Source organism: Aquarana catesbeiana, linkage group LG03, assembly GCF_042186555.1.
Source record: "Aquarana catesbeiana isolate 2022-GZ linkage group LG03, ASM4218655v1, whole genome shotgun sequence".
In the NCBI taxonomy this organism is placed as follows: domain Eukaryota; kingdom Metazoa; phylum Chordata; class Amphibia; order Anura; family Ranidae; genus Aquarana; species Aquarana catesbeiana.
The window spans coordinates 384,623,835-384,648,077 of NC_133326.1; the positions used below are offsets into that span (position 1 = coordinate 384,623,835).

The following is a 24,243-nucleotide window of genomic DNA, read 5'->3' on the forward strand; positions in this document are numbered from 1 at the left end:
ACTGTAAAAACAATACATAGAAATGCTACTAGTTCAATGTGCCATGTTCTGTTAGGGTGTTTTAAGCCATATAGAAAGTATAAATGTGAATTTATAAAATACTCTTGTAATATTTTGTATCCTTAGTATTATAATTTTTTGTCTTTTGACACTGTCACTGCTATGGTGGACAGATGCACCTATTTATTATTATTTTTTTAAATAGATTAGAAAAAAAAAAGTGGCCATTTTTTTAGAGTCTATAATAAAAAGAGTCAGCTGGAAGTGTTGTCATCTACTGCAACTAAAATGTGTCACCTTAAACAAAACAGCAGAAACCACTGCACCAATATTGATACAGTATATCGGATCTGCATACCCATCCTTTGATTAAAAAAAAATCACATCTTTTGGATAATGCTAAAGAATTTTTCAAGCTTATTTGTTTTATCAGCAATCATGTAAGCTACATATTCATTCAGTGGCTCAGATTTTTCTTATCTTATGTCATGTATTAATTGTATACAAATACAGTATATATACAATAAACTATTTTCTAGTTTTGTAAACACATTTATAGGAAAGTATCCCACTGAAATTGTAAAAGCTTATTGAAAAATCTCTCTGAAAAATTATGGGTACTTTTGCAGGAAAGAACAACTTATCTTTTAACCCCTTCCTTATAGGATGGTTGCCAGTGATGTCTGTAACATCTGCAATGTTATCAAACACTGTATAGTATATGACAGGGGTCAGCAACTTTTTTCCACTTAAGGGCCGGATTCAATGTATGTGAATGCATGGAGAGCCGCATTCACCTTCTAATAAGTGAAGATAATGATAATAATCATAACATAGTTAAAATAACAGTACAGGTTTACCTTACTTTAAGGTGCTTCACTAATACAAAGCCAGTTCACTCCGAGGTAGCATGCAGGTTCACTCCCTTGAGGCTTTGGCATCACTGCAGGGTCTCCCACCCCCCTCTTTACCACTAGACCCCTTTATATTACACAGCCCCCTGCACCTCTGGACCCCTTTACAATACACAGCCCCGCACCTCTGGTTCCCTTTACATTACACAGCCCATTGCACCTCTGGACCCCTTTGCATTACACAGCACCCTGCACATCTGGACCCCTTTACATTACACAGCTTCCGCACCTCTGGACCCCTTTACATTACACAGCCCCACACTTCTGGTTCACTTTACATTACACAGCACCCTGCACATCTGGACCCCTTTACATTACACAGCCCCCGTACCTCTGGAACCCTTTACATTAGACAGCCTCCTTTGCATATTACTCAGCCCCCCTGCATATTACACAGCCCCCCCACCCAGCTACCCCTGCATATTATAAAGCCCCCCCCTGCATATTACACAGCACCCCCTGCATTCTACACACCCCCCCTCTTACACACAGCATTTTTGCTTGCACACGATTGGATGATGGGAGTCAACAAAACTTCATCTCATTCCCTAAGCTCAGGGGAAAATTCCTTTGCAGAGTGAAACTACACATGCAAAGTGTACAGTCTGTTTATTTTTAGTAAGTCAACCCCATAGTCTCCCAATACACTATCATGGAGCTGTATGACAGTTGGTTGACAGTGGTTTCTATATAAATTCTATTAAGGTAAAACAAGTGAATGTTCTGATTTTCATGCAGCTATAGGATTTGCTGTATAGCATTAGTAACTAACTGGATTTCTATCCCCAAGCAAAAAAAGGGAAGCATGTTTTTAAAGTACTCCAAGCACACGGCAATCCTCTTGTCCTATACACTAATGTGTTTCAATCCATTTGAAGATTATTTGTAACTAAAGGTGTTCACTTGCTGTCATGAATTGCTGTAATTAAAAAATGCACTTTGTGTATGTTTTCTTAATCACAGCATTATATTACTTTAAATGAACTAATACGATGTAGAATAGTTGTGTGGGATTTATCCAACAAGTGCAGAGTTAAGCTGGATACACACTATACAATTTTCTGTAGATTTTTACCATCAGATTTACTAAAACCATATAATATGAGGTCAAACCTTAAGAGTTTAAATTTGTATGCAATCAGGCGGGCCTTCAGACTACATGGTTTTGGTACATCTAAAGGAGATCAGACAACACAAGCTGTATAGTGTATATGGGGTCTTATGGGGCGTACACACGGTCGGACTTTTCAGCTACAAAAGTCCGACAGCCTGTCCGACAGACTTTCGACGGACTTGCGGCGGACTTTCTAACGAACAGACTTGCCTACACACGATCACACAAAACAAAAATCCGTCGAATTCTTACGTGATGACGTACACCGGACTAAAATAAGGAAGTTGATAGCCAGTAGCCAATAGCTGCCCTAGCGTGGGTTTTTGTCCGTCAGACTAGCATACAGACGAGCGGATTTTTCGACCGTACTCAAGTCCGTCGGAAAGATTTGAAGCATGTTTCAAATCTAAAGTCCGTCGGATTTGAGGCTGAAAAAGTCAGTTGAAAGTCCGGAGAAGCCCACACACGATCGGATTACCAGCCAGCTTTAGTCCATCAGCGTCCGTTGGACTTTTGTAGACGAAAAGTCCGACCGTGTGTACGCGGCATTACTAGGACTGTCCTTAGAGAAGTCTTAATTGGGTTGATTTACTAAAACTGGAGAGTACAAAATCTGGTGCAGCTCTGCATTGAAACCAATCAGCTTCCGAGTTTTTATTTGTTAGAGCTTAATTGAACAATTTAAAGTTAGAAGCTGAGTGGTTACAATGCACACAGATTTTGCACTCTCCATTTTTATTAAATCAACCCCAATGTGCCCAGATGAATCTTATCAAGTGTTATGTGACACAACTGAACAAATATATGCCAGTGATGTGTTTAATTAAAATGTTGGTTTAAAAAACATGTGCTACATGCAATTTTTTCTTTCTGTCAACTTGGGCCTCTTGCAAATGGACACCTGAGCCCTTGCAACATAAATCCCTCCTTATTTTCCTTGCTTGTAAAGCCCAGATGCTCTGCTTATAGACATGGATGACTATGCACAGCTGTACTAAGGTTTACACCAGTGCCTGCGTAAACCTTCATATAGCTTAGAAGCCTATGCACAAATGTAAAAATTAGAAATATGCAGGGATTTACATTGCATTGACACATGTGAGCAAAAGACCTAAAACGTCTTAATTATGTGGAGTTCCTTTGTCCTGCTTATTTGATGAGTGGATGTTGTGTATATGTTGTGAAAGTCAATTTTATTCCCAACTGAAAAAGGAACCATCAGTGCCTATCTGCTCAGAGAGTTTCCCATTTCCACAAGCTGTGTTTGAGTCAGCCATATCATTTTCTAAAGGTTTGGGCATATTTTACCTTTAGTGCTAGCAGCTCATTTTTTACACAAGGCGACGTCTATTGTTTACACTTTTTTTTCACATATCATTTTCTATGATTAGGAGATATATGGGCTGAAATATGTGCATGTCCAGATCACAAAATCTGTCACAGACTCCGGTCAGCTCATTATAGAATGATGCATTCAAATTCCCCTTTCCACCTAGTGCAGTAAATTGGAACACGTTTCTTGCCTGATTCTCCAAAAGGCCTTAGCTTAAAGTAAACCTGCGGCCAGGCTATGGACAGCCACATATTTAGTTATGCTTAGTGTAGCACCGTCCTAGTCAGGTCGCTAGAAGTATTGAGGTAAATTTTGTTTTTGGCACCTCTGTAGCCAGTGAAGCGAAATTTGATTGATTTTGGTGGTTCTGGGTTCTGCTGGTTGCAGGCTCGGCTGCTTCCCCCTGATTTCTGGTGAGTTCCAGAATTTAGTTGGTTGGAAGAGGCAGACCCTTAACTTTCATATTCATACAACCTCAGCCAATCCTTGGTAGGAAGAATAACCAGTAGGGGGACAAGGTGTGTATAAATAGACTGGCTCCTGGAGCAGCAGGGCAAAAACCCAGCCTGGGGGTTATGGCCATCTGGGTCACTTAGCTGAAGATTTCAGGAGGCTATCAGGGTTCCAGCTCAGTGAGAGCAGAGTGATCCATGTCGGAAGTTGCTGGAAGCAGTTTGGAGGAAGTCTACAGGGGATCTAGTCTGAAGGCTCACAGTACATAAACTGGCTGGAACTGTATGAAAGCATTCAAATACTCAGGGCATGGTGAGTACAAGCCTGAGAGAGAGACTCTAGAGACGGTCCTTATTAATCCTTGGGGAGGCTGCTCCAGATTTGCTGGATCAGACTTGCTCTGGCATTGGAGTCCACTGAGCTGTAGTTTACTCATCACTAGCCAGAAACTGCTCCGGATTTGCTGGCTCAGGTTTGCACTTTCATTGGAGTCCACTGAGTCTGAAGAGGGATTTCACCATGGAGAGACAGACATATACTTTGCACTCAATTTGGAGTACCCAAGGCTCACCCAGCACCCTACCCAAGTTCAATCAGCATTAAACTACAAAAAGACAAGCATTGCCTGTTTCTTGAGATGTGAGAGTGTAGAACTGCTGTGTGCCTGGCTGCCATGTACCTCATAGGGAATGGAACCTGGGACAAAACTGCAAAGCCCAGTCTGGGGTCTGTGCTACATTAGCAAACAGTAAAAGAGATTTATAACAAGTCATTGCCTCTTTAACTTCAACCACTATGAAGCAATTCTTTTTCCAACTTCACAATAAAAGCACTAAAATTGTTATGGTCATTCTCTCAGCTTACATTGATCCTCCCACAGTACCTGCTCTATATTTACATTAGAAAGTAAAAGGTAGAAGGCTAGAAAGCATTACTAGAAGGGGAATTAGGGAGAGCTGAGTAGCTGAGAGAATGAATTAAGATTCTCCACAGTACCTGCAGCTACCAAGGTCAGTAAGGTAAAGTTAATTTACTACTTGTTATCAGTAGGTAAATACTGGACTGTCCATAGCCTTGTCAAAAGGTAATATTAGCCATCAGCTCAATGTTTGTTGGGTTTCGTGGATGTTTTGACAATTCTAACTGAAATGCCCCGTACACACGGTCGGATTTTCCGACGGAAAATGTTCGATGGGAGCTTTTTGTCGGAAATTTCGACCGTGTGTAGGCTCCATCGGACATTTTCCATTGGAATTTCATTCACACAAAATTTGAGATCTGGATCTCACATTTTCCGACAATAAAATCCCAATCGTGTGTACTCAATTCCGACGCACAAAATTCCATGCATGCTCGGAATCAAGTAGAAGAGCCGCACCGGCTATTGAACTTCATTTTTCTCAGCTCGTCGTACGTGTTGTACGTCACCGTGTTCTTGACGTTCGCAATTTCCGACCAACTTTGTGTGACCGTGTGTATGCAAGACAAGTTTGAGCCAACATCCGTCAGAAAAAATCCATGGATTTTGTTGTTGGAATGTCCAATCAATGTCCGATCGTGTGTACAGGGCAAAAGAGTGGTAATATATTAGCAGTTCAGGAGATAAGGTACTACTGGGTTATATTTTTAGAATTTGAGCCCTAAAAGCTTCACAATATAATTATTATTAGTAATACCTAAAGTTGCCTTTTATATTTGACCAGAAAATGTACTATTTTTAAGTAACAGTTGATGTAAACTCATCAGCCACGGTACTATTGGTATATGGTATATGATATTTAAAAATACTAATCTCCTTTACTACTCATTTTAAAAAATACTTCAACAACTCCCTCACTTCGATCCTTATGGAAACCTAATGCTATTTCCAGCATCACTTCTTTTCACACTCAAGTCCTGGAAGCGCACATAACATTTAAACCAAAGCCTATTTCCTTATGTAGCAGTTATCGGCCCATATCCCCTACCAATATCAACATAAGGCTCTTTTCCAAGCTCATAGCTAATTGCCTTACACCTCTTATCCCAGATGTTGTCGATTTTGATCAGGTTGGGTTTACTTCTGGTAGAAAAGCCCAGGACAGTATCCTTAAGACTATTTCTCTAAAGGAGTATGGTCAGTAACTTTACTTGCATGCCTGTCTGATATTGGTTGGATGCCAAAAAGGCATTTGACCGATTTCCTCAAGGCAACGCTGCAACAGATGGGGCTGGAGTCTAATATACTACACAAAATCTTGGTTCTGAACCAAAACCCATCGGCACAAATTCACTCGAATGGTCTGCTTTTAGATCTTATTTGGATACACAATGCCACTCAATATAGCTCAGCGTAATAACTTGAATATCACCAATATAAACTATCCCTCTTTGCCGATGACCTTCTCCAATATGTCTTGTCTCCACTTATATCCTTCCCATTAATAATAAAAGAATTTGACAAATTTGGACAGTTGAACAACTTTAAAGCGGAATTATACTCACCTCAGCTACAGCGATGCAACATTCTGGATTCTTCTGGGTATCGAACGCCGGCTGCTTTCATTGGTTGGTCAGGGATAATATTACTCCTGCACAAGCACAGGAGATCCATCGACTTCAGCATTGACAAACTTCTACAGTGAGCTGTGTGTGCATGACACACTGTACAGGGGTGGACAGGACGGTAGGTAATTTTAATGCAGAAGAGACAAAGCATGTCTTGTGTGCATTAAAAACTGTGCCTGTTTGCCCATTTTTATGTACTGCCTAAAGTTCTTCTTTAAGGTAAATTAGGATAGGACGGAAGCCTTGAACATACACAATATTGTCAAAAGTATTGGGCCGCCTGCCTTTACATGCACATGAGCTTTAATGGCTTCCCAGCCTTAGTCCATTGTGTTCAATATTGAGTTGGTCCACCTTTTTCAGCTAAAACAGCTTCAACTCTTCTGGGAAGGCTGTCCACAAGGTTTAGGAGTGTGTCTATGGGAATGTTTGATCATTCTTCCAGAAGCAAATTTGTGAGTCAGGCACTGATTTTGGACAGAGTTGAAGGCCTGGCTCGCAGTCTACGGTCTAATTTATCCCAAATATATTCTGTCGGATTGGGGTCAGGACTCTGTGCAGGCCAGTCAAGTTTCTCCACCCGAAACTCGCTCATCCATGTCTTTATGGACCTTGCTTTGTGCACTGGTGCGCAGTCATGTTGGAACAGGAAGGGGCCATCCCCAAACTGTTCCCACAAACTTATAAATAAAATAAACTTGTGCAGCGCTGTGTGTACCTCTGTATAAGTACTATTATCCAATGTGCCAATACATAAAGTGCAAATGCCAGTGATGATAAATCAAAATAAAGTGTCAATAAATGTACTATCTGTGTTATCACTATATATAACTCTCGCTAAAACAACCAATATGTTATCAAAAGTGCAAATGCTAAGCAAAACAGGTGTCTACGCACCTATATATAAATGATTGAATATATTGCAAATATTACAAATATTGGAACACATCAAACGATCTGATACATTGTTCTGTGCACTAAACCACAATACACAATCTACAATAGAAATGCTAATTGAAGATACCTGTATAGTGATACATAAACCATAAATAAATGATTGAATATAACTAGTGCTGATATCATAAATGCTAATATAGTCTGAATAAATATAATATATTTTCCAGTGCTCCAAAATGAAATTCACAGTGACTTGTGACTGTACTTCACAGATGGAAATTTTCAGTGACTTTCAGTGATTCCACACACGTGCTCCCCCCCGTGTGTCTATAAAACATGCAGTAGAACCAACACTGGTTCAGGGCTAGTGGACACGCCAATCCCTTCACTGTGGATGTCATATATATATATATATATATATATATATATATATATATATATATATATATATATATATATATAAATATATATATGCAAAGAAAGGCTCAAATACCTGTAGTGTGGTAACGTTTAAAACTCCAATTTATTAAAATAGTTTATAAATCATATTCACATCTTAGAGGTGCTACCAGTTCACCACTCTATACAAAACATGAATAAACGAACAGTCCCAATACGATCAGTGTATTGTTATGCCTCTAATCACCTCGCCGAGAGAACAGCATCTCAGTTGGCTTCTCCTCCATCCTGGCCCCTCCCCAACATGTATTCGACACAGGGCTTGTCACATGACTTCATCTGAGGGATTCGATTGGAATTCTGAAATTACTAGAATATATAGTGTCCTAGTGGCCATTTTCTTATAGTTCAAATGCGCACCGACCCGCGCCATTTTGTTGTGGGCATATAATACACCTCTATTATCTCTCCACCAGCGGTTACCCTCACTAACTAATTATCTATTGTGAATAGATCTAGTTTGCAGGATGGGGAGAGAGGCATATAAAATCCCTATCAGATATGGGGGTAATAATTCTATATATATATTACTTATTCTAGCTAAAGAGCACCACTTTAACAATTTGTTAAACATACTACATACAAATGATAATTAGACAGCTCCATCTCCCATTATATTTATGGCGTCCCGAAAAGAAGAAACCATATTAGGTGTGGGATTAAAGCCCCAAAAAATAAAAATAAAAAACATATATATATTGCTACCATAAACGGAACACCTATAATCCCATATATCGATCTTTAATAAGGGATCACAAGTAGACATAATAAATCATGAAAACTAAATTTATGATAAACACATAATGCTAGATTAAAATTTAAATAAAAGTAAATGTAAATTCCTATAGTTCCAAACCCTTACTTTGAGGTGGACACTATACTAGCCTCATACATTCCTCTGATAGGAATGTATATATGCTACCGGTACCCTACAAAACTGGTCCAACTCCACCACTTCTATATCTTAGTCCTGGGTAAAAAATATATTTACTGTATATACATACCACCCCCCCCCCCCCCCTACACACACACACACACACACACACACACACACACACAGTGGGTGTACTGAATATCACCATATGGGACTGATTACTGGTACTAACCCCAATTGATCATCCAGATACATGGATGTACATCCATATACATAGATATACACCCATTAGGGCCCCAATATTAACGTTAGGGGCTTCCAACCTACATACCACACATATGTTGGCACCTCCTAGATGAAATCTACTAGCTGTAATGTATGGTTCAAAATGCATGAAATATATATGCTAGGATGCACAGAGTGCAAACTAAATACTTAATATAATATCAGCATGCACACTGCGCCCCTGCAAACATAAAAAAAAAATTACCAATGGAAAGTAACAAGAAATCCCTTAGCGGTTACTCAAAAAACCATTGGAGGTCAAACTCCTTGTTTAACCCTCCCAGGGTGAGTGACCCCATCTGATGGCTCCACCACAATTCCCTTTTACTAATCTCCCTGATGTAATTGCATTCTCTCCAGTGGCGTTTAGGGGCCTGAATTCCCCAAAATTGTAAACCCTCTGGGTTTTTTTAATGCTTGTCCCTAAAATAGATGGATAATTTGTGTTTGTCTAAACCTTTCCTGATGTTTCTTACATGTTCCTCCATCCTGACCTTAAGCATTCTCTTTGTTCTTCCTATATAAATTAAATTACATGGACATTTTATGGCATAAACAACCCCTACTGTGTCACAAGAAATAAAGTCTCTGATGGTGTATACATGGTCATTTTTGGAATTGGTGAAAGATTTTACCTTCCTACTGTTATTTGGAATTCTTACACAGCTGTAGCATTGCCCACATCCATGGAAACCTTTGATGTCCCAAAACATCCATGGTTTGGGTTTCAGTGGTTCTACCACAATATGTACAAGCTTATCCCTTAAATTAGGGGCCCTTTTATAAATGATTTGTAGTTTATCCATGAGATTATCTGTTAATTGTGTATCTTGATTGAGTACCTGCCAGTATTTGGAGATAATTTTTTCCACATCTCTGGTTTGTAAATTATAATCCAATACTATACAAATACCTGTAGCCACATTATCCACCCTGTTCTTAATGTTTTCTAATAAACTTCCTCTGTCCATATCCCAAATCTTTATTCTTTCTTTTTCCAAGAATCCATCCTGATAACCCTTATCTTTAAACATACTTGTTAATTTATCTGTTTGTTCATCAAAATCAACAACCTTAGTACAAGTTATTTTAATCCTCATATACTGCCCACTCGGGATGTTAACTATCCATGGTTTGAAATGGCAACTCCTTGTAGGTACAGTATGTATGAGTTGCAATCCGTATCTTTAAAATAGGTTTTTGTTTCCAAACCATGTGTAGTATTATTTATCTCCAAATCCAAGAAGTGTATTTGATTTTCATTGGCATGCTGATATTATATTAAGTATTTAGTTTGCACTCTGTGCACCCTAGCATATATCTTTCACTCATGTTGAACCATACACTACAGCTAGTAGATTTCATCTAGGAGGTGCCAACATATGTGTGGTATGTGGGTTGGAAGCCCCTAACATTAATATTGGGGCCCTAATGGGTGTATATTCATGTATATGAATGTATATCCATGTATCTGGATGACCAATGGGGGTTAGTACCAGTAACCAGTCCCATATGGTGATATCCAGTACACCCACTGTGTGGGGGGTGGTATGTATATATATTTTTTACCCAGGACTAAGATATAGAAGTGGTAGAGTGGGACCAGCTTTGTAGGTTACCTTTAGCATATATACATTACTATCAGAGGAATGTATGAGGCTAGTATAGTGCCCACCTCAAGTAGGGTTTTGGAGTATAGGAATTTAAATTTACTTTTATTTCAATTTTAATCTAGCATTATGTGTTTATCATAAATTTAGTTTTTATGATTTATTATGTCTATTTGTGATCCCTTATTAAAGATTGATATATGGGATTATAGGTGTTCCGTTTTTTGTTTGTTTTTTGGGGCTTTAATCCCACACCTAATATGGTTTCTTTTGTTCGGGACGCCATATATAATGGGAGATGGAGTTGTCTAATTATCATTTGTATGTAGTATGTTTAGCAAATTGTTAAAGTGGTGCTCTTTAGATAGAATAAGTAATATATATAGAATTATTAACCCCATATTTAATAGGGATTGTATATGCCACTCTCCCCATCCTGCAAACTAGATCTATTCACATTATATAATTAGTTAGTGCAGTGTAACTGCTGGTTGAGAGATAGTAGAGGTATATTATATGCCCACAATAAAATGGCCCAGGTCGGTGTGCATTTGAACTATAATAAAATGGCCGCTGGGCCACTATATATTCGAGTAATTTCAGCCATCCAATAGAATACCCCTGATGAAGACATGTGACAAGCCCTGTGTCGAATACGTGTTGGGGAGGGCCCAGGACGGAGGAGAAGCCAGCTGAGACACTTTTCTCAAGGCGAGGCGATTAGAGACATAACAATACACTGATCGGATTGGGACTGTTCATTTATTTGTGCTATGTATAGAGTGGTGCACTGGTATCACCTCTAAGATGTGAGTATGATTTATAAACTATTTTAATAAATTAGAGTTTTAACCACTTGACCACTGGGCACTTAAACCCCCTTAATAACCAGACCAATTTTCAGCTTTTGGTGCTCTCACATTTTGAATGACAATTACTCAGTCATGCAACACTGTATCAAGACCAAAAAAATCTGTAAAAAAAATGCATTTTTCTTTGTTTCTGTTATAAAATTTTGCAAATTAGTAATTTTTCTTCATATATTTTGGCCAAAATTTATACCGCTACATATCTTTGGTAAAAATAACCCAAATCGGTATATATTATTTGGTCTTTGCGAAAGTTATAGAGTCCAAAAGCTATGGTGCCAATATCTGAAAATTGATCACACCTGAAGTACTGACGGCCTATCTAATTGCTTGAGACCCTAACATGCCAGAAAAGTACAAATACCCCCCAAATGACCCCTTTTTGGAAAGAAGACATTCCAAGGTATTTAGAAAGATGCATGGTGAGTTTTTTGAAGTTGTAATTTTTTCCCACAATTCTTTGCAAAATCAAGTTTTTTTTTTCTTTTTTTTTTCACAAAATTGTCATATGAGCAGGTTATTTCTCACACACAGCATATGCATACCACAAATTACACCTCAAAACACATTCTGCTATTACTCCCGAGTATGGCGATACCACATGTGTGAGACTTTTACACAGCGTGGCCACATACAGAGGCCCAACATGCAAGGAGCACCTTCAGGCGTTCTGGAGCACCCAGGCCAATTCTGACATTTCTCTCCTACATGTAAAAATCATCATTTATTTGCTAGAAAATTACATAGAACCCTAAAACATTATATATGTTTTTTAGCAAAGACCCTAGAAAATACAATGGCGGTCATTGCAACTTTTTATCTTGCACGGTATTTGCGCAGCAACTTTTCCAAATTTTAATTTTTTTAAAAAGAAACAGTTTTGTGCTTTAAAAAAAAAAACAAAACAGTAAAGTTAGCCCAATGTTTTTGCATAATGTGAAAGTTGAAGTTACGCCGAGTAAATAGATACCCAACATGTCACCTTTCAAAATTGCACACGCTTGTGGAATGGCGCCAAACTTCACTACTTAAAAACTCCAGTAGCCGACGCTTTAAAACTCTTTACTGGTTACATGTTTTGATTTACAGAGGAGGCCTAGGGCCAAAATTATTGCTCTCGCTCTACTAATTGCAGCGATACCTGACATGTGTGATTTGAACACCATTTTCATATGTTGGCGGGACTTATGTACGCGTTCGCTTCTGCATGCGAGCACGCGGGGACAGGGGCGCTTTAAAAATATATTTTTTTTAATTGTTCATTTTACTTTATTTATTTTAGTTTGACACTTTTTTCCCCAAAAAAAATTTTTTGATCACTTTTATTCCTATTACAAGGAATGTAAACATCCCTTGTAATAGGAATATGGCATGACAGGTCCTCTTTACAGTGAGAATTGGGGTTTAATAAGACCCCACATCTCACCTCTAGGCTGGGAAGCCTAAAAAAAAAAAAAAAAAGATCCTGGCTTTGATTGTATCAGTGAGTTGGTAGAAGCACCTGAGGGCAGCGGGAGGGGGGACGTCCCCTCTCACCTCCCGTAAGAATGATCAAGCAGTGAAATAGCCGCTATGATCATTCTTATGGTGTAGAGAATCGCTGGCTGAAAAAGATGATATCTGAATGATAATACAAGGATATATTAGGCAGTGCTGCTCCACCTCTAGTCTTGGGTAGTGACAGGATAGTGTGTTTAATTCTCAAATTTTAATGTAAGTAGAGAAAATTTCTGAGGGTAATTAATCACCGTGTGATAGCAACACAGTGTAATAGAAAAAATGTTTATAAGGAAAATAATATAGTATTTATAACAATATCTACTTTTATTACAAATATAAAAGATACACTTATACATGTAGACATATATGTAGACGTATTATCAAGCACCATCACTACTCAGTATCCTTGATTGGTACCAGAGCAGTGGCACTAAACTATGGACTTTCTTAGAGAACAATATGGTTGTCCCAGATTTCCCATCTCTACCCTGGACAGATCCCAGTTGTAGACCTACTATAGATTCTTTACCACCTACTGGTGTCCACCACCGTAAATATTTAGGATACTGATACAGCTAAGGGACTACTTGCTTTTCGGTCTAGTCCCTTAATATAACTTTTTGGTATGACTGCGTTCCCTCCAACTATACCAATTTAATTTTCTCTCTTGGCCTCTCATATGACATACCTTAAAAAAAAAAAAGTGAAATTACTTCCCCTGTCCCAGATGCTACTGTCTTGTCATAACCCCGCTAGGGCTTGGATTGAAATTTTCCATTTGCAAAACTGCATCTTAAAACTGTGTTTCCTATAGACTTCCTAACCAGATCCCATACAGATTTTGAGTGGTTGCTTTCCCAGTTCACTGGATATTTTATTGAAACATCTCATCTGCAAACCCCACACTTTCTGGTCAAATGGGAAAAGGAATTAACCACTTAAAGACCAGCCTCGTTTTGGATTTTAGGTGTTTACATGTTTAAAACATTTTTTTTTGCTAGAAAATTACTTAGAACCCCCAAACATTATATATTGTTTTTTTCTAACACCGTAGAGAATAAAATGGCGGTCGTTGCGATACTTTTTTTTGCACCGTATTTGCGCAGCGGTCTTATAAGCACACTTTTTTTGGAAAAAAATCACTTTTTTGAATAAAAAAATATGACAAAAGTAAAGTTAGCCCGATTTTTTTTTTATATTGTGAAATATAATGTTACGCCAAGTAAATTGATACCCAACATGTCACGCTTCAAAATTGCGCCCGCTCGTGGAATGGCGTCAAACTTTTACCCTTAAAAATCTCCATAGGCGACGTTTAAAAAAATTCTACAGGTTGCATGTTTTGCGTTACAGAGGAGGTCTAGGGCAAGAATTATTGCTCTCGCTCTACTGGTCGCGGCGACACCTCACATGTGTGGATTGACCACCGTTTTCATATGCGGGCGCTACTAACGTATTATTATTTATTTTACTTTATTTTATTTATTTTTTCACTGTTTTAAAAAGAAAAAAATTGGATCACTTTTATTCCTATTACAAGGAATGTAAACATCCCTTGTAATAGAAAAAAGCATGACAGGACCTCTTAAATATGAGATCTGGGGTCAAAAAGACCTCAGATCTCATATTTAGACTTTAATGCAAGAAAAAAAAAAAAAAGTCGTTTAAAAAAAATGACACAAAAAAAAAATGTGCCTTTAAGAGAAGTGGGCGGAGCTGACGTCATGACGTCGCTCCGGCCATCCTATGGTATGGTGATGGGTGGGCGCCATCTTAGCCTCACTCATGGGGGATAAAATCCCAAACTCCCTTCAAATCACTCTGTTATCCATAATAAATGATTTCTACAAACAAAAAGAACTTATTTTAACACTATGCGCGTACTGTGATGGTCAGATCCTGGTGAAAACCTAACACTCCGTCTTTAACTGAATGGGCTTGCAAAATGGACTCCATCTGTCATACAAAATGGCTGATCTCATAGTAAAAAGATAAAGCTGATTCCTTCAAGATCACACAGTCTGTATGGACTAATTTCAAATACTCTTCAAACTTTGCATCTTATCACTAAACAGATTTGGTTGACTGTCCCAATTTCAAAGTAATGTTTCTCTCCTTTGGCTGCTGGGGTATTTCGGAGATGGTGCGGTGCCCAGGTCCATTCCCCACCTTCCTTTTTTCTCTCTCTTCTTCCTCTCCTTGTTCTTTTTTTCCTTCTCTTGTTCCCTTTTCTCTTTTCCCTGAGTAATTTTTGGATTATGACTTTTTTGTGCCTTGTTCGTTCATTTGTATTGGAAGATACAGGACTAGGAGGATTGGCTATCCTAGCTTCAATTCCTCTGACCCCATGTACCATACCTCCTCTTACCTCTCACTTATACTGTATTTTTATCAGACCAAATTTAGTGCTTATTCTACCCAATGCTACTGTGGTATTCTTATTATTTTAGTAGTATGTTCTTCCAACATGCCGTAAGCTTTGACTACTTTATACTTGATATGTATTATGTATGAGTGTACTTTATACCTGCCTTTACTTTGCTTTCTGTATGCTTGATTTACTGTAAAACACCTCTTATTTTTCTCTTCATAAAAAACTTTAATAAAAAGAGATTAATCATGAAAATACTAATCTCATCATTTTTTCCTCAATATGTAGTGCATATGAGTAAGGGCTCTTTCACACGGGGCAGATCAGTCATGATCCGCCCCGTGAACACCCGCTTGCTCAGCGGGGATCGCTCCGCCGATCCCCGCTGAGCAGGAAGATGACAGGTCCATCGCTGCACGCTGTGCAGCGGCGGACCTGTCAGAGCGCCGCTCTCCCCTATGGGGGGATCGGATGATGACGGACCGTAGTGTCCGTCGTCACCCGATCCGAAAACGGATGGAAAAGTAGGTTTTTCCTCCGTTACACTTTTCGGATCGGAGCGGGTCGGATGTCAGCGGACATGTCACCGCTGACATCCGACGCTCCATAGGGATGAATGTATGTCCGTTTTTCATCCGAAAACGGAAGGATGAAAAACGGACATACGGATCGTCCGTGTGAAAGAGGCCTAACAGTTAATACTTTGTTACAGAAATTATCTAAGAATGAATTAGTTCCATCATGATCAGGCTTATGTAACCTGAAATTGATAATATAGTCCTTTGGTCAACCTCAGCAGTTCAGCATCTAGAAAGCTGTATTACAGAAACATTGTTAGCATGAATAAAACATTTTATAATATGGAAATCTCCAACCAGTTCACGCAAAGCTGATATTACAGTTTTTGGAAGAGTCTAGAAAGTATAAACCATATTACAGCCTATGTTTCCTGGGGATTCTGGGAATGCTGATTGTGAGAACTATGTGCTTTAGTTGTATCTTCACACCTGCTGTTGCCATTGCAAAGTCATTTTTTTCTTTTGACTTGTTTAATTAATGTTTTTGTGTGGACATTGTGATAAAAGAAGTGTGAATATCTCAATTTAGATAGTAGCCAATCGAGACATACTGTTTTTTAATAAAATAATGAAATAGATCAATGCTTATCTTTATTTTCTATATAACAGTGCAGACCCACAACGGAATGTTCCAAGGAGCCGAAATGGAATAGATGTTGAGTCAGATGTGTACAAAATGCTTCAGGACTACGAGGTACCTGTGTCACAGCCCAAGCAGTCTGGTTCATTCAAATACTTGCAAGACATGTTGGAGGCTGGGGAGAATGGTAAGAACAAGATTTATGGTTCTAAAAAATGTAGCGTAATCTGTTGTAGTATCAAAGTGATGTGCAGTATATAGCAAAAAGGGTGCAGCAGAGGACTGAACAGGTATAGTGTGGGAAGGTGTCCACATAGAAACAAGCTGTTTGTTGGAAACCCTGTTCTAAATGCATAGAAATAGTATACTGAAGTAGCTACCTTGTGATTCATGTGGGAGGTGCCCACAGATTTTTCTGTTGTCTTTAAACCAGCTCTAGTTTAATGACATCTGAAATCTGGTTGCAGTCTAAAGTATAATCACTTTAAAATTCATTGTGGCCCACATGTGACCCACTGTCTCTCTGTGTACGGACCACCACTTGTTGGGCACTTTTTAGAGAAGCTCTCTCAGTTTTCATGCCTCATGCTGAAATGAAGCCAGTTCTGTCAGGCTGAGCAATCTCCACCTAACAGTAGATGTAAAGGCCCAGCCCAATGTCATCAGGGAGAGAACAGTGCAGAAGTGTGTGATCTGGTAAAAAAAAAAAAAAAACTGAGTGGGCTGCCACTGAACACCAATGTGAGGTGGGGTTAACCACACTGCCACTGATAACCAAAGCAGGGAGGAGTTTAGGGGGTGGAGTCAACAGCATTGCCGCTGACCACCAATGGGGGCAGGTGAGATGGCACTACCATTGACCACCATTGGGAGAGTTCTAATTGTGATTGTTGAAACCAATGCTGGGCGGTATCTGATTGTAGAAACCCTAAAAATTGAAGATGCCTCTGGGCAGCAGATGAAGTGTTTGTCTGCCTTTGGTACTCACAAGCCAGTGTGTTCTGCGAAGGTTTCTCCCCCTATTTTGATAGATTTATTTAAAAATATTGGCAGCACCTGAAATATCCCTTTGTGGTTCCTAAATGTATTTTGGTACACTATCTCTTTGAGTAGTCCCTTCTATAGAGATGGACCTCCCCTCCTGTCTTGAATTGTCCTATATCTCGTTTGAACAAAGCAATCATAATACTAGTAGAGGAGTCTCCTTCCTTCAAGGAACCCATGGGCAGGAAGACAGAGTCAGTGGTCCCGTCTATGTTTGCAGTTGTGAGCTCAGCACTTCACCCAGTTTTGACCACAGCCCTTATGTCACAGATGCTTACTTAGTGGGTGAAGCTCCTGCATCAAGGACTGAATAAGGAACAGGTTTCCCATCTACAGGCCCTTTATGGATCAGCACAGGATCTGCTTCTCCAGGCAGTAATAGCCCAGAACTGGAAAGGTTTAGTTTTTTTTACTATAATCCGTTTATGGTTCTGAAAAAGGAAGGAGTGCGCCGGATACTGGACCTCAAGGCCCCGAATTATTTTGTGAAATTAAAAAATCTCAGGATGGAATGCATCTTTTTGGTGGTGGCCTCTCTGCACCAGGGGGATTTCTTCTCCTCCATAGACTTTAAAGATGTGTACTTACACATTTCCATTGATGCTGGGCTTCCTGCACTTTGGACTAGATTAAGTACTTCTGCCCCGGGTGCTCTTGTGGGCGCACCACGTCCTAATCATATTATAAATCCTTATATTCTAAACCCAAAATGGACTTTTGAGCTGCTCCAGAGAAAGCCACACCAATACAAAGTTAAAAGTTAGGAGGAACTACACATTTTTTACAATTTTATTTATGCAAATAGTTAAACCTTGACATAAACAAATCTACAGATTCATAACATTAAAAAAAATGCTTAAACCTCTCCCATGCAGGAGCCACATAAAATTCACATCTACTATTATTAAGTAGTCTCCAACAGGGGGTAATAAATCCCCTCAATATATATGGCATCCACTTTTATTGCGCAGCGTTGCTCCTTTATGTGTTTTGTAGGAATTGACGCCTGCTTCCGGAGGAAAAAAAGGGTGAGCCACTCTGTAATATTTCCTGGTCAAGTAAAAGAAAGGAAGAAGGAAATAGTCTGCCCAATATTTGTGAAAGTAAAAAAGTTCAGGATGGAATCCATCGATTCGGTGTTGGCCTATCTGCACTATGGGGGATTTTCTGTCCTCCATAGACATCAAAGATGCATACTAATTGCTGGTGGGTTTCCTGTGCTTTGTGGTAAGGGACACGCATTTTCAATTTGTGGTGTTTTCCTTTGGTTTGGCCTATGGAGTATCTGGGACTGATCTTGGACTTGGCACAGTTGAACCTGGACAAGCTTCGGAAACTTTGGCCTGCAGTTTAGTTGTCACTGTCCTGCAGGTGGTCCATCCTGTGTTCTAGCATACAGGTCCTGGGCCTCATGGTGTCCACCTTTGAAGTGGTCCCATATGAGGGTTCTGCAGAAATCTTATCCAAATGGGACAAGTCCCCTGCATCCTTGGACAACAAGATACGCATGGGACAATTGGCCAGGTCCTCCCTTCTTTGTTGGCTTTGGTCTCTGGCTCTTCAGGCGAGGAAGTAATTTTTTCCTCTCCATTGGATGATGGTCAAGATGGATGCCAGCCTGTCCAGCTGGAGGGAATTCTAGGCCCCAGGTTGATCCAAGGTTGTTGGATACCAGAGGAGTCTTAGGAATGTCCTGGAGCCTAGGAGATCAGACTTTGGCTCACTGCACAGCGATCTGGACAGAGATCTGGTCAAGATCCAATCGGTCAATGCCATTGCTGTGGTGTATGTCAATCACCAGAGCGGGACAAGAAGCTTGGCTTTGGCGGGGGATCCCTCGCTCATCCTTTAGTGGGTGGAACTCTATGTGCCGGCTCTCCCCACCATTTGCATTCCAGGCATTGAAAACTGGCAGACCAACTACCTAGGTCATCAATCTCTGGATCATGGAGAATGGGCTCTGTACACAGACGTGTTTCACCCCCTCCCTGCTATAGGCAGCTCAGTTTGTCTCAAAGCAATACTAGAGAAAGAAGCAAAAGAGGGATGGGTGCTGTGTTCTTCAATGAACTCAGAGAAAAGGGATTTTACGGTGTGTAACAAAAAAGAATCATTGATGGAGACAAGTCTTTCATAATTCTTGATCATAGGTATTTCCCAAAGCAGTGACCCAATGGGGAGTGGGAATGTGCTAACCAAAATTTCTATTATATTCTAATATTTCATATTCCCAGATATTACCATCAAGAAATCCGAAAAAAGGAATAGTAGCTTAGCTATTGTTTGCAACAAAGCAGAGACAATAGGAATCAATACAAACAATGGATTTCAACAAGGTAGTCGTTTCATGAAACAGCATGGACCTATTATGTTTATGCTTTAAAAGTTGACCATGGGTTGTATTATTAAAATTTACAAGTGAGATAAGTAATGCCGCGTACACACGGTCGGACTTTTCGTCTACAAAAGTCCGACAGCCTGTCCGACAGACTTCCGGCGGACTTTCGGCGGACTTGCAGCAGACTTTCTAACGAACGGACTTGCCTACACACGACCACACAAAAGTCCGACGGATTCGTACGTGATGACGTACACCGGACTAAAATAAGGAAGTTCATAGCCAGTAGCCAATAGCTGCCCTAGCATGGGTTTTTGTCCGTCGGACTAGCACACAGACGAGCGGATTTCGGGGTCCGTCGTAGTTACGACGTAAAGATTTGAAGCATGTTTCAAATCTAAAGTCCGTCGGATTTGAGGCTGAAAAAGTCTGCTGAAAGTCCGGAGAAGCCCACACACGATCGGATTACCAGCCAGCTTTAGTCCGTCGGCGTCCGTTGGACTTTTGTAGATGAAAAGTCCGACCGTGTGTACGCGGCATAACAGTTTTCCAGATTTCCTATGGTTGAAGTTATTGAGGATAACATATTTTTTTATCAAAAGATGTAATATTTTCACATACTCATTTTTTAGCTGATTTATAGAATGGCAGTCATTTCTTGTTAGTTAATTTCTTTGTAGGACTGAACAAATATTGGCACTAATCTGATAACTCAGGAAGTACTGCATAGCTTTCTGTAACTATTATGTATAATGATAATAACTTCCTTGCCAACAGCAATACTTCTGCAAGCTTTCTGCCAGTATCTAGTGTTAATCCCTGCCACTGATCTGACCAAAGCATTATAAAAAAAATGGCTTAGTGTTACCATAGTGTGGTCACCACAGTCCTGCAGCCCTCCTTGTTCCTTCAGAACAATAGACAAAAATGCGTGGGAGGTTTCTGTAGCTTTCATCATCTTTTGACTCTAAAAACACAAGTGTACTGTATGTAAAGCACAGCAATAGATTTAAAGCTAGTTCATGTCCAGACATTATCTCATTAGCCGCTTACATGACCTTTATATCACGTTGTGTTCTTGGAGACAAAACAAAGACAAAGGTCAGATATGTCAACATCTCAAAATGACCTGCAAAGTTCTTGCCAGTTCATCATGTTTTCTGCTTTGGGCCACTAAAATTACTATATTACATGTATTTGTTATAAGCTTGTTAGGCTTCAGATCTTTTAATTGCATTTTTATAAATTAAGGTAAAAAAATTGTTGCAAGCAGGTCCCCCAGCCACCCTAAATACTTAGAGTACAAACAAACAGCAACTGCCCCAACTTATAACTGGCCTTAACAGCAAGGAGCACATGGAAGGGCGGCGCATGTCAAACAAAAATAAAGAAAGATTCCCAGCTCAACTTACCAACCAGCCTGCAACAAAGCGAATTGTCTTATCTAACAGTTCACATTAATAACAGGGGTTTAGTTTTCACACATTTGCAAAAAAATGCATAAGCTGGGGGGAGCAGAAGTAATGGTGGGGGACCCGAAAAGAGGACTGGGGCTGCTCTGTGCAAACCTATTGCACAGAGCAGGTAAGTATGACATGTTTGTTATTTTAAAGAAAAAGAAATTATTTTAGAATCACTTTAATATGCATGAGGACATCTTGGCACAGTTCTATGAGGCAGAAAGTAATGTTTGTGGTTAGCATTAAAGAATATGTCACCCCAACATGAAGATATGTGTCTGTGGCAGCATGTACTTGTGTTTAAGGTCATTTGCACACTATATTTGCCATATTATATTATATATATAAACCCAAGGCCGTTTTTAACCACTTCCCATCCGGCCACTGCACAAATACGGTCGGGTGGGCGCTTCCTCCTTCCGAGTGGACGTTCAGGAACGTCCCTCAGAAGGAGGGGGATCGCGCTCGCGCGTGCCCTCACAGCGGCGCGATCCCGATACGCTTGTGTCACCCTGACATGGCGCATCTCCGATCGGCAGGAGGGCTCTGTGATTGTCCTTCCTAATCACATGATGGCTGTGTCCAATCAGAGTCGTCATGTGATGTAAACAGAGAGCTGGTTACTAGGCGATCGGCTCTCCTCTCCTCACACGGAAGTTGTCAGTGAAGAGAGGAGAGCAGATCGCTGCAGCCAGCTGGTGATCAGTGAGTATGAGCTGTTTTTACAGCTTTTTACACACTGATCACCGGCACAGTGTCCCCACACAATGTAAACACGCACAATGTCTAAATAGTGTCCCCAAAACACTGTCCCCACACAGTAAAAACACCTGTCCCCACATATGTAACACTAAAATCATATGTCTCAATGATCATCTGCACACATATGTCCGTGATCATCTGTACACATTTGTCAGTGATCATTGTGTACATATGTCCGTGATCACACAAACCAATTATTATACACTTAACAGGATTTTTTTTACCAATTAATGTAGCAGAATACATTTTGGCTTAAATTTATGACAAAATTAGATTTTATTGGATTTATTTTAAAACTGAATTTTTTTCAAAATTTCCGTTTCCGCTTTTTTTTTGCTTATTTCGCAAAAAATAAAAAATTGATTTGTGAATAAATAACACCAAAAGAAAGCTCTATTTGCCTTAACAGAATGATAAAAAATTCATTTGGGTACAGTGTTGCATGACCGCGCAATTCTTATTGAAAATGCAAGAGCGCTGAAAGCTGAAAATTGGCCTGGGAAGGAAGGGGGTGAAAGTGCCCAGTATTGTAGTGGTTAAGGCAGGGCAAAAGTGGCAGCTGCCCTGGGCCCTGTCATTGTTGTGGGACCCAAAGCAGCTACCTCATACTTGCCAACTATCCTGGTTTAAAATCCCTTGTCCCTTGAAGTTTTAGTGCTGTGCTGTGTCTCGATATCTCAGTGTGAAGTGCTGCTACTAATGCTGCCCAGCTCTGCCCTATTGTTGTGTACAGATGACTCACCTGCAGACTCTGCGTTTATATGTAAATAACCGTCATTGATATGTAAATAGTGACTGCATTCATATGTAAATACCCATGGGTCAGCGGCATTCATATGTAAATATAGGCTGCATTCATATGTATATTATGCCCACCTGAGGTCATATCCACCGTCACCTATACTGAATGCTGCCCACTGGGGAGAACTTGGTGCATGCTTGAAAGTCTTGCCTGCAATTGTGGTCATTCAGCTTAACATCAGCCGTTGTGCAAAGGTAAGCAAATTGGTGGGGGCGGGGGGTAGCGTGGATTGTGCAGAGGTAGGCAGAGAAGGAATTACAGTTTGGGGTGCACAGGTGAGAAAGGAGGGGATGTATGGAGGTAAGGAAGGTGGGTGCAAAAATGAGCAGAGAAGGCAGGTAGAGTTAAAGGGTTGGAGTGGAGAGGATGGGGAGGTTTAGGCTGCAGAGGTTAGCAGGGGTTTTAAGATGCAAAGGTGTACTGACAGGGTGGATAAAGATGTAGGTCGCGTGTAGGGCAGCCCAATTATTTTAATGGGCTGCTCTATGCACTGGAAATGCAGAAGAAAGTCCCTAGCGCTTTTTCAAAATCACACGGTTGCACAGCCTATGTCAGCAGATGCGTGAGGATGTCATTAACAATTAATGGCACTGCTGTGTATCTGCTAAAGGGAAACACATTTCACACAAATGTGAACGCAGGCTAAATGCCTTAGTTACATTGGTGGTCAGTGTAAATCTTCTCATTACATTGGGGCTTGGTGTAGAATCCTTTCATTCACACTAGTGGCCAGTGTTAAGGTCCCCCTTACATTAATGGTCAGTGTAAATCCCTCCTTACATTGGTGGTTACTGTGAATGTTCCTATTACATTAGTGGTCAGTGTAAATCCCCTTTACATTGGTGGTCATTGTAAATCTATTCATTACATTGGGGCTTGGTGTACAATCCTTTTATTCACACTAGTGGCCAGTATGAAGGTCCCCCTCCCTATATTGGTGGTTACTGCGAGTGCTTCTATTACATTACTGGTCAGTGTAAACCCCTATTACATTGGTGGCCAGTGCTAAAACTCCTCTTTATATTGGTAGCCTGTAAAAAAATCAGCATTGCCATTGATCACACCCTCCCCTCGCTCCAGCACTGCCACTGATCCCAGGAGCTCTAGAATCCCTAGGAGTTTTCTGTCTATTGATGGGTCCCCTCACCACCCCAGTTCACGGTGTGCAGGTAGGTGGAGAGAGAAATTGCATGGGGGGGGGCAAGAAAATGTTTGCCCAGGGTCCAATCAATATTAAAGACAACCTGTATATACCATGTAATGCTTGTTGATATTTGGTTCACTAACCATACATTGAAATTGGTGTACTGTAAATGATTTTCTTGTCAACAAGAGGGTAATCTCATTCTCACTTATTGCTGAGCCCTTGTCAGTGTTTATGCTATCTTTTCTACATTTAACTCTACTCTAAATGGGTAAGCAGAAATGTCTTTACAGCAGACAGTTCTTATGC

General features: G+C 40.1%; 1 protein-coding gene across 1 annotated transcript in view; it reads left to right on the forward strand.

Moving 5' to 3' along the window:
• The window catches only part of PDLIM4 (PDZ and LIM domain 4), a 261,019-nt gene that overhangs the window by 203,390 nt on the left and 33,386 nt on the right, over nt 1–24,243 (forward strand). The window contains exon 5 of the mRNA XM_073620680.1: nt 16,414–16,571. Within this exon, the coding sequence (XP_073476781.1) occupies nt 16,414–16,571 (158 nt within the window). The remainder of the gene's footprint in view (nt 1–16,413; nt 16,572–24,243) is intronic.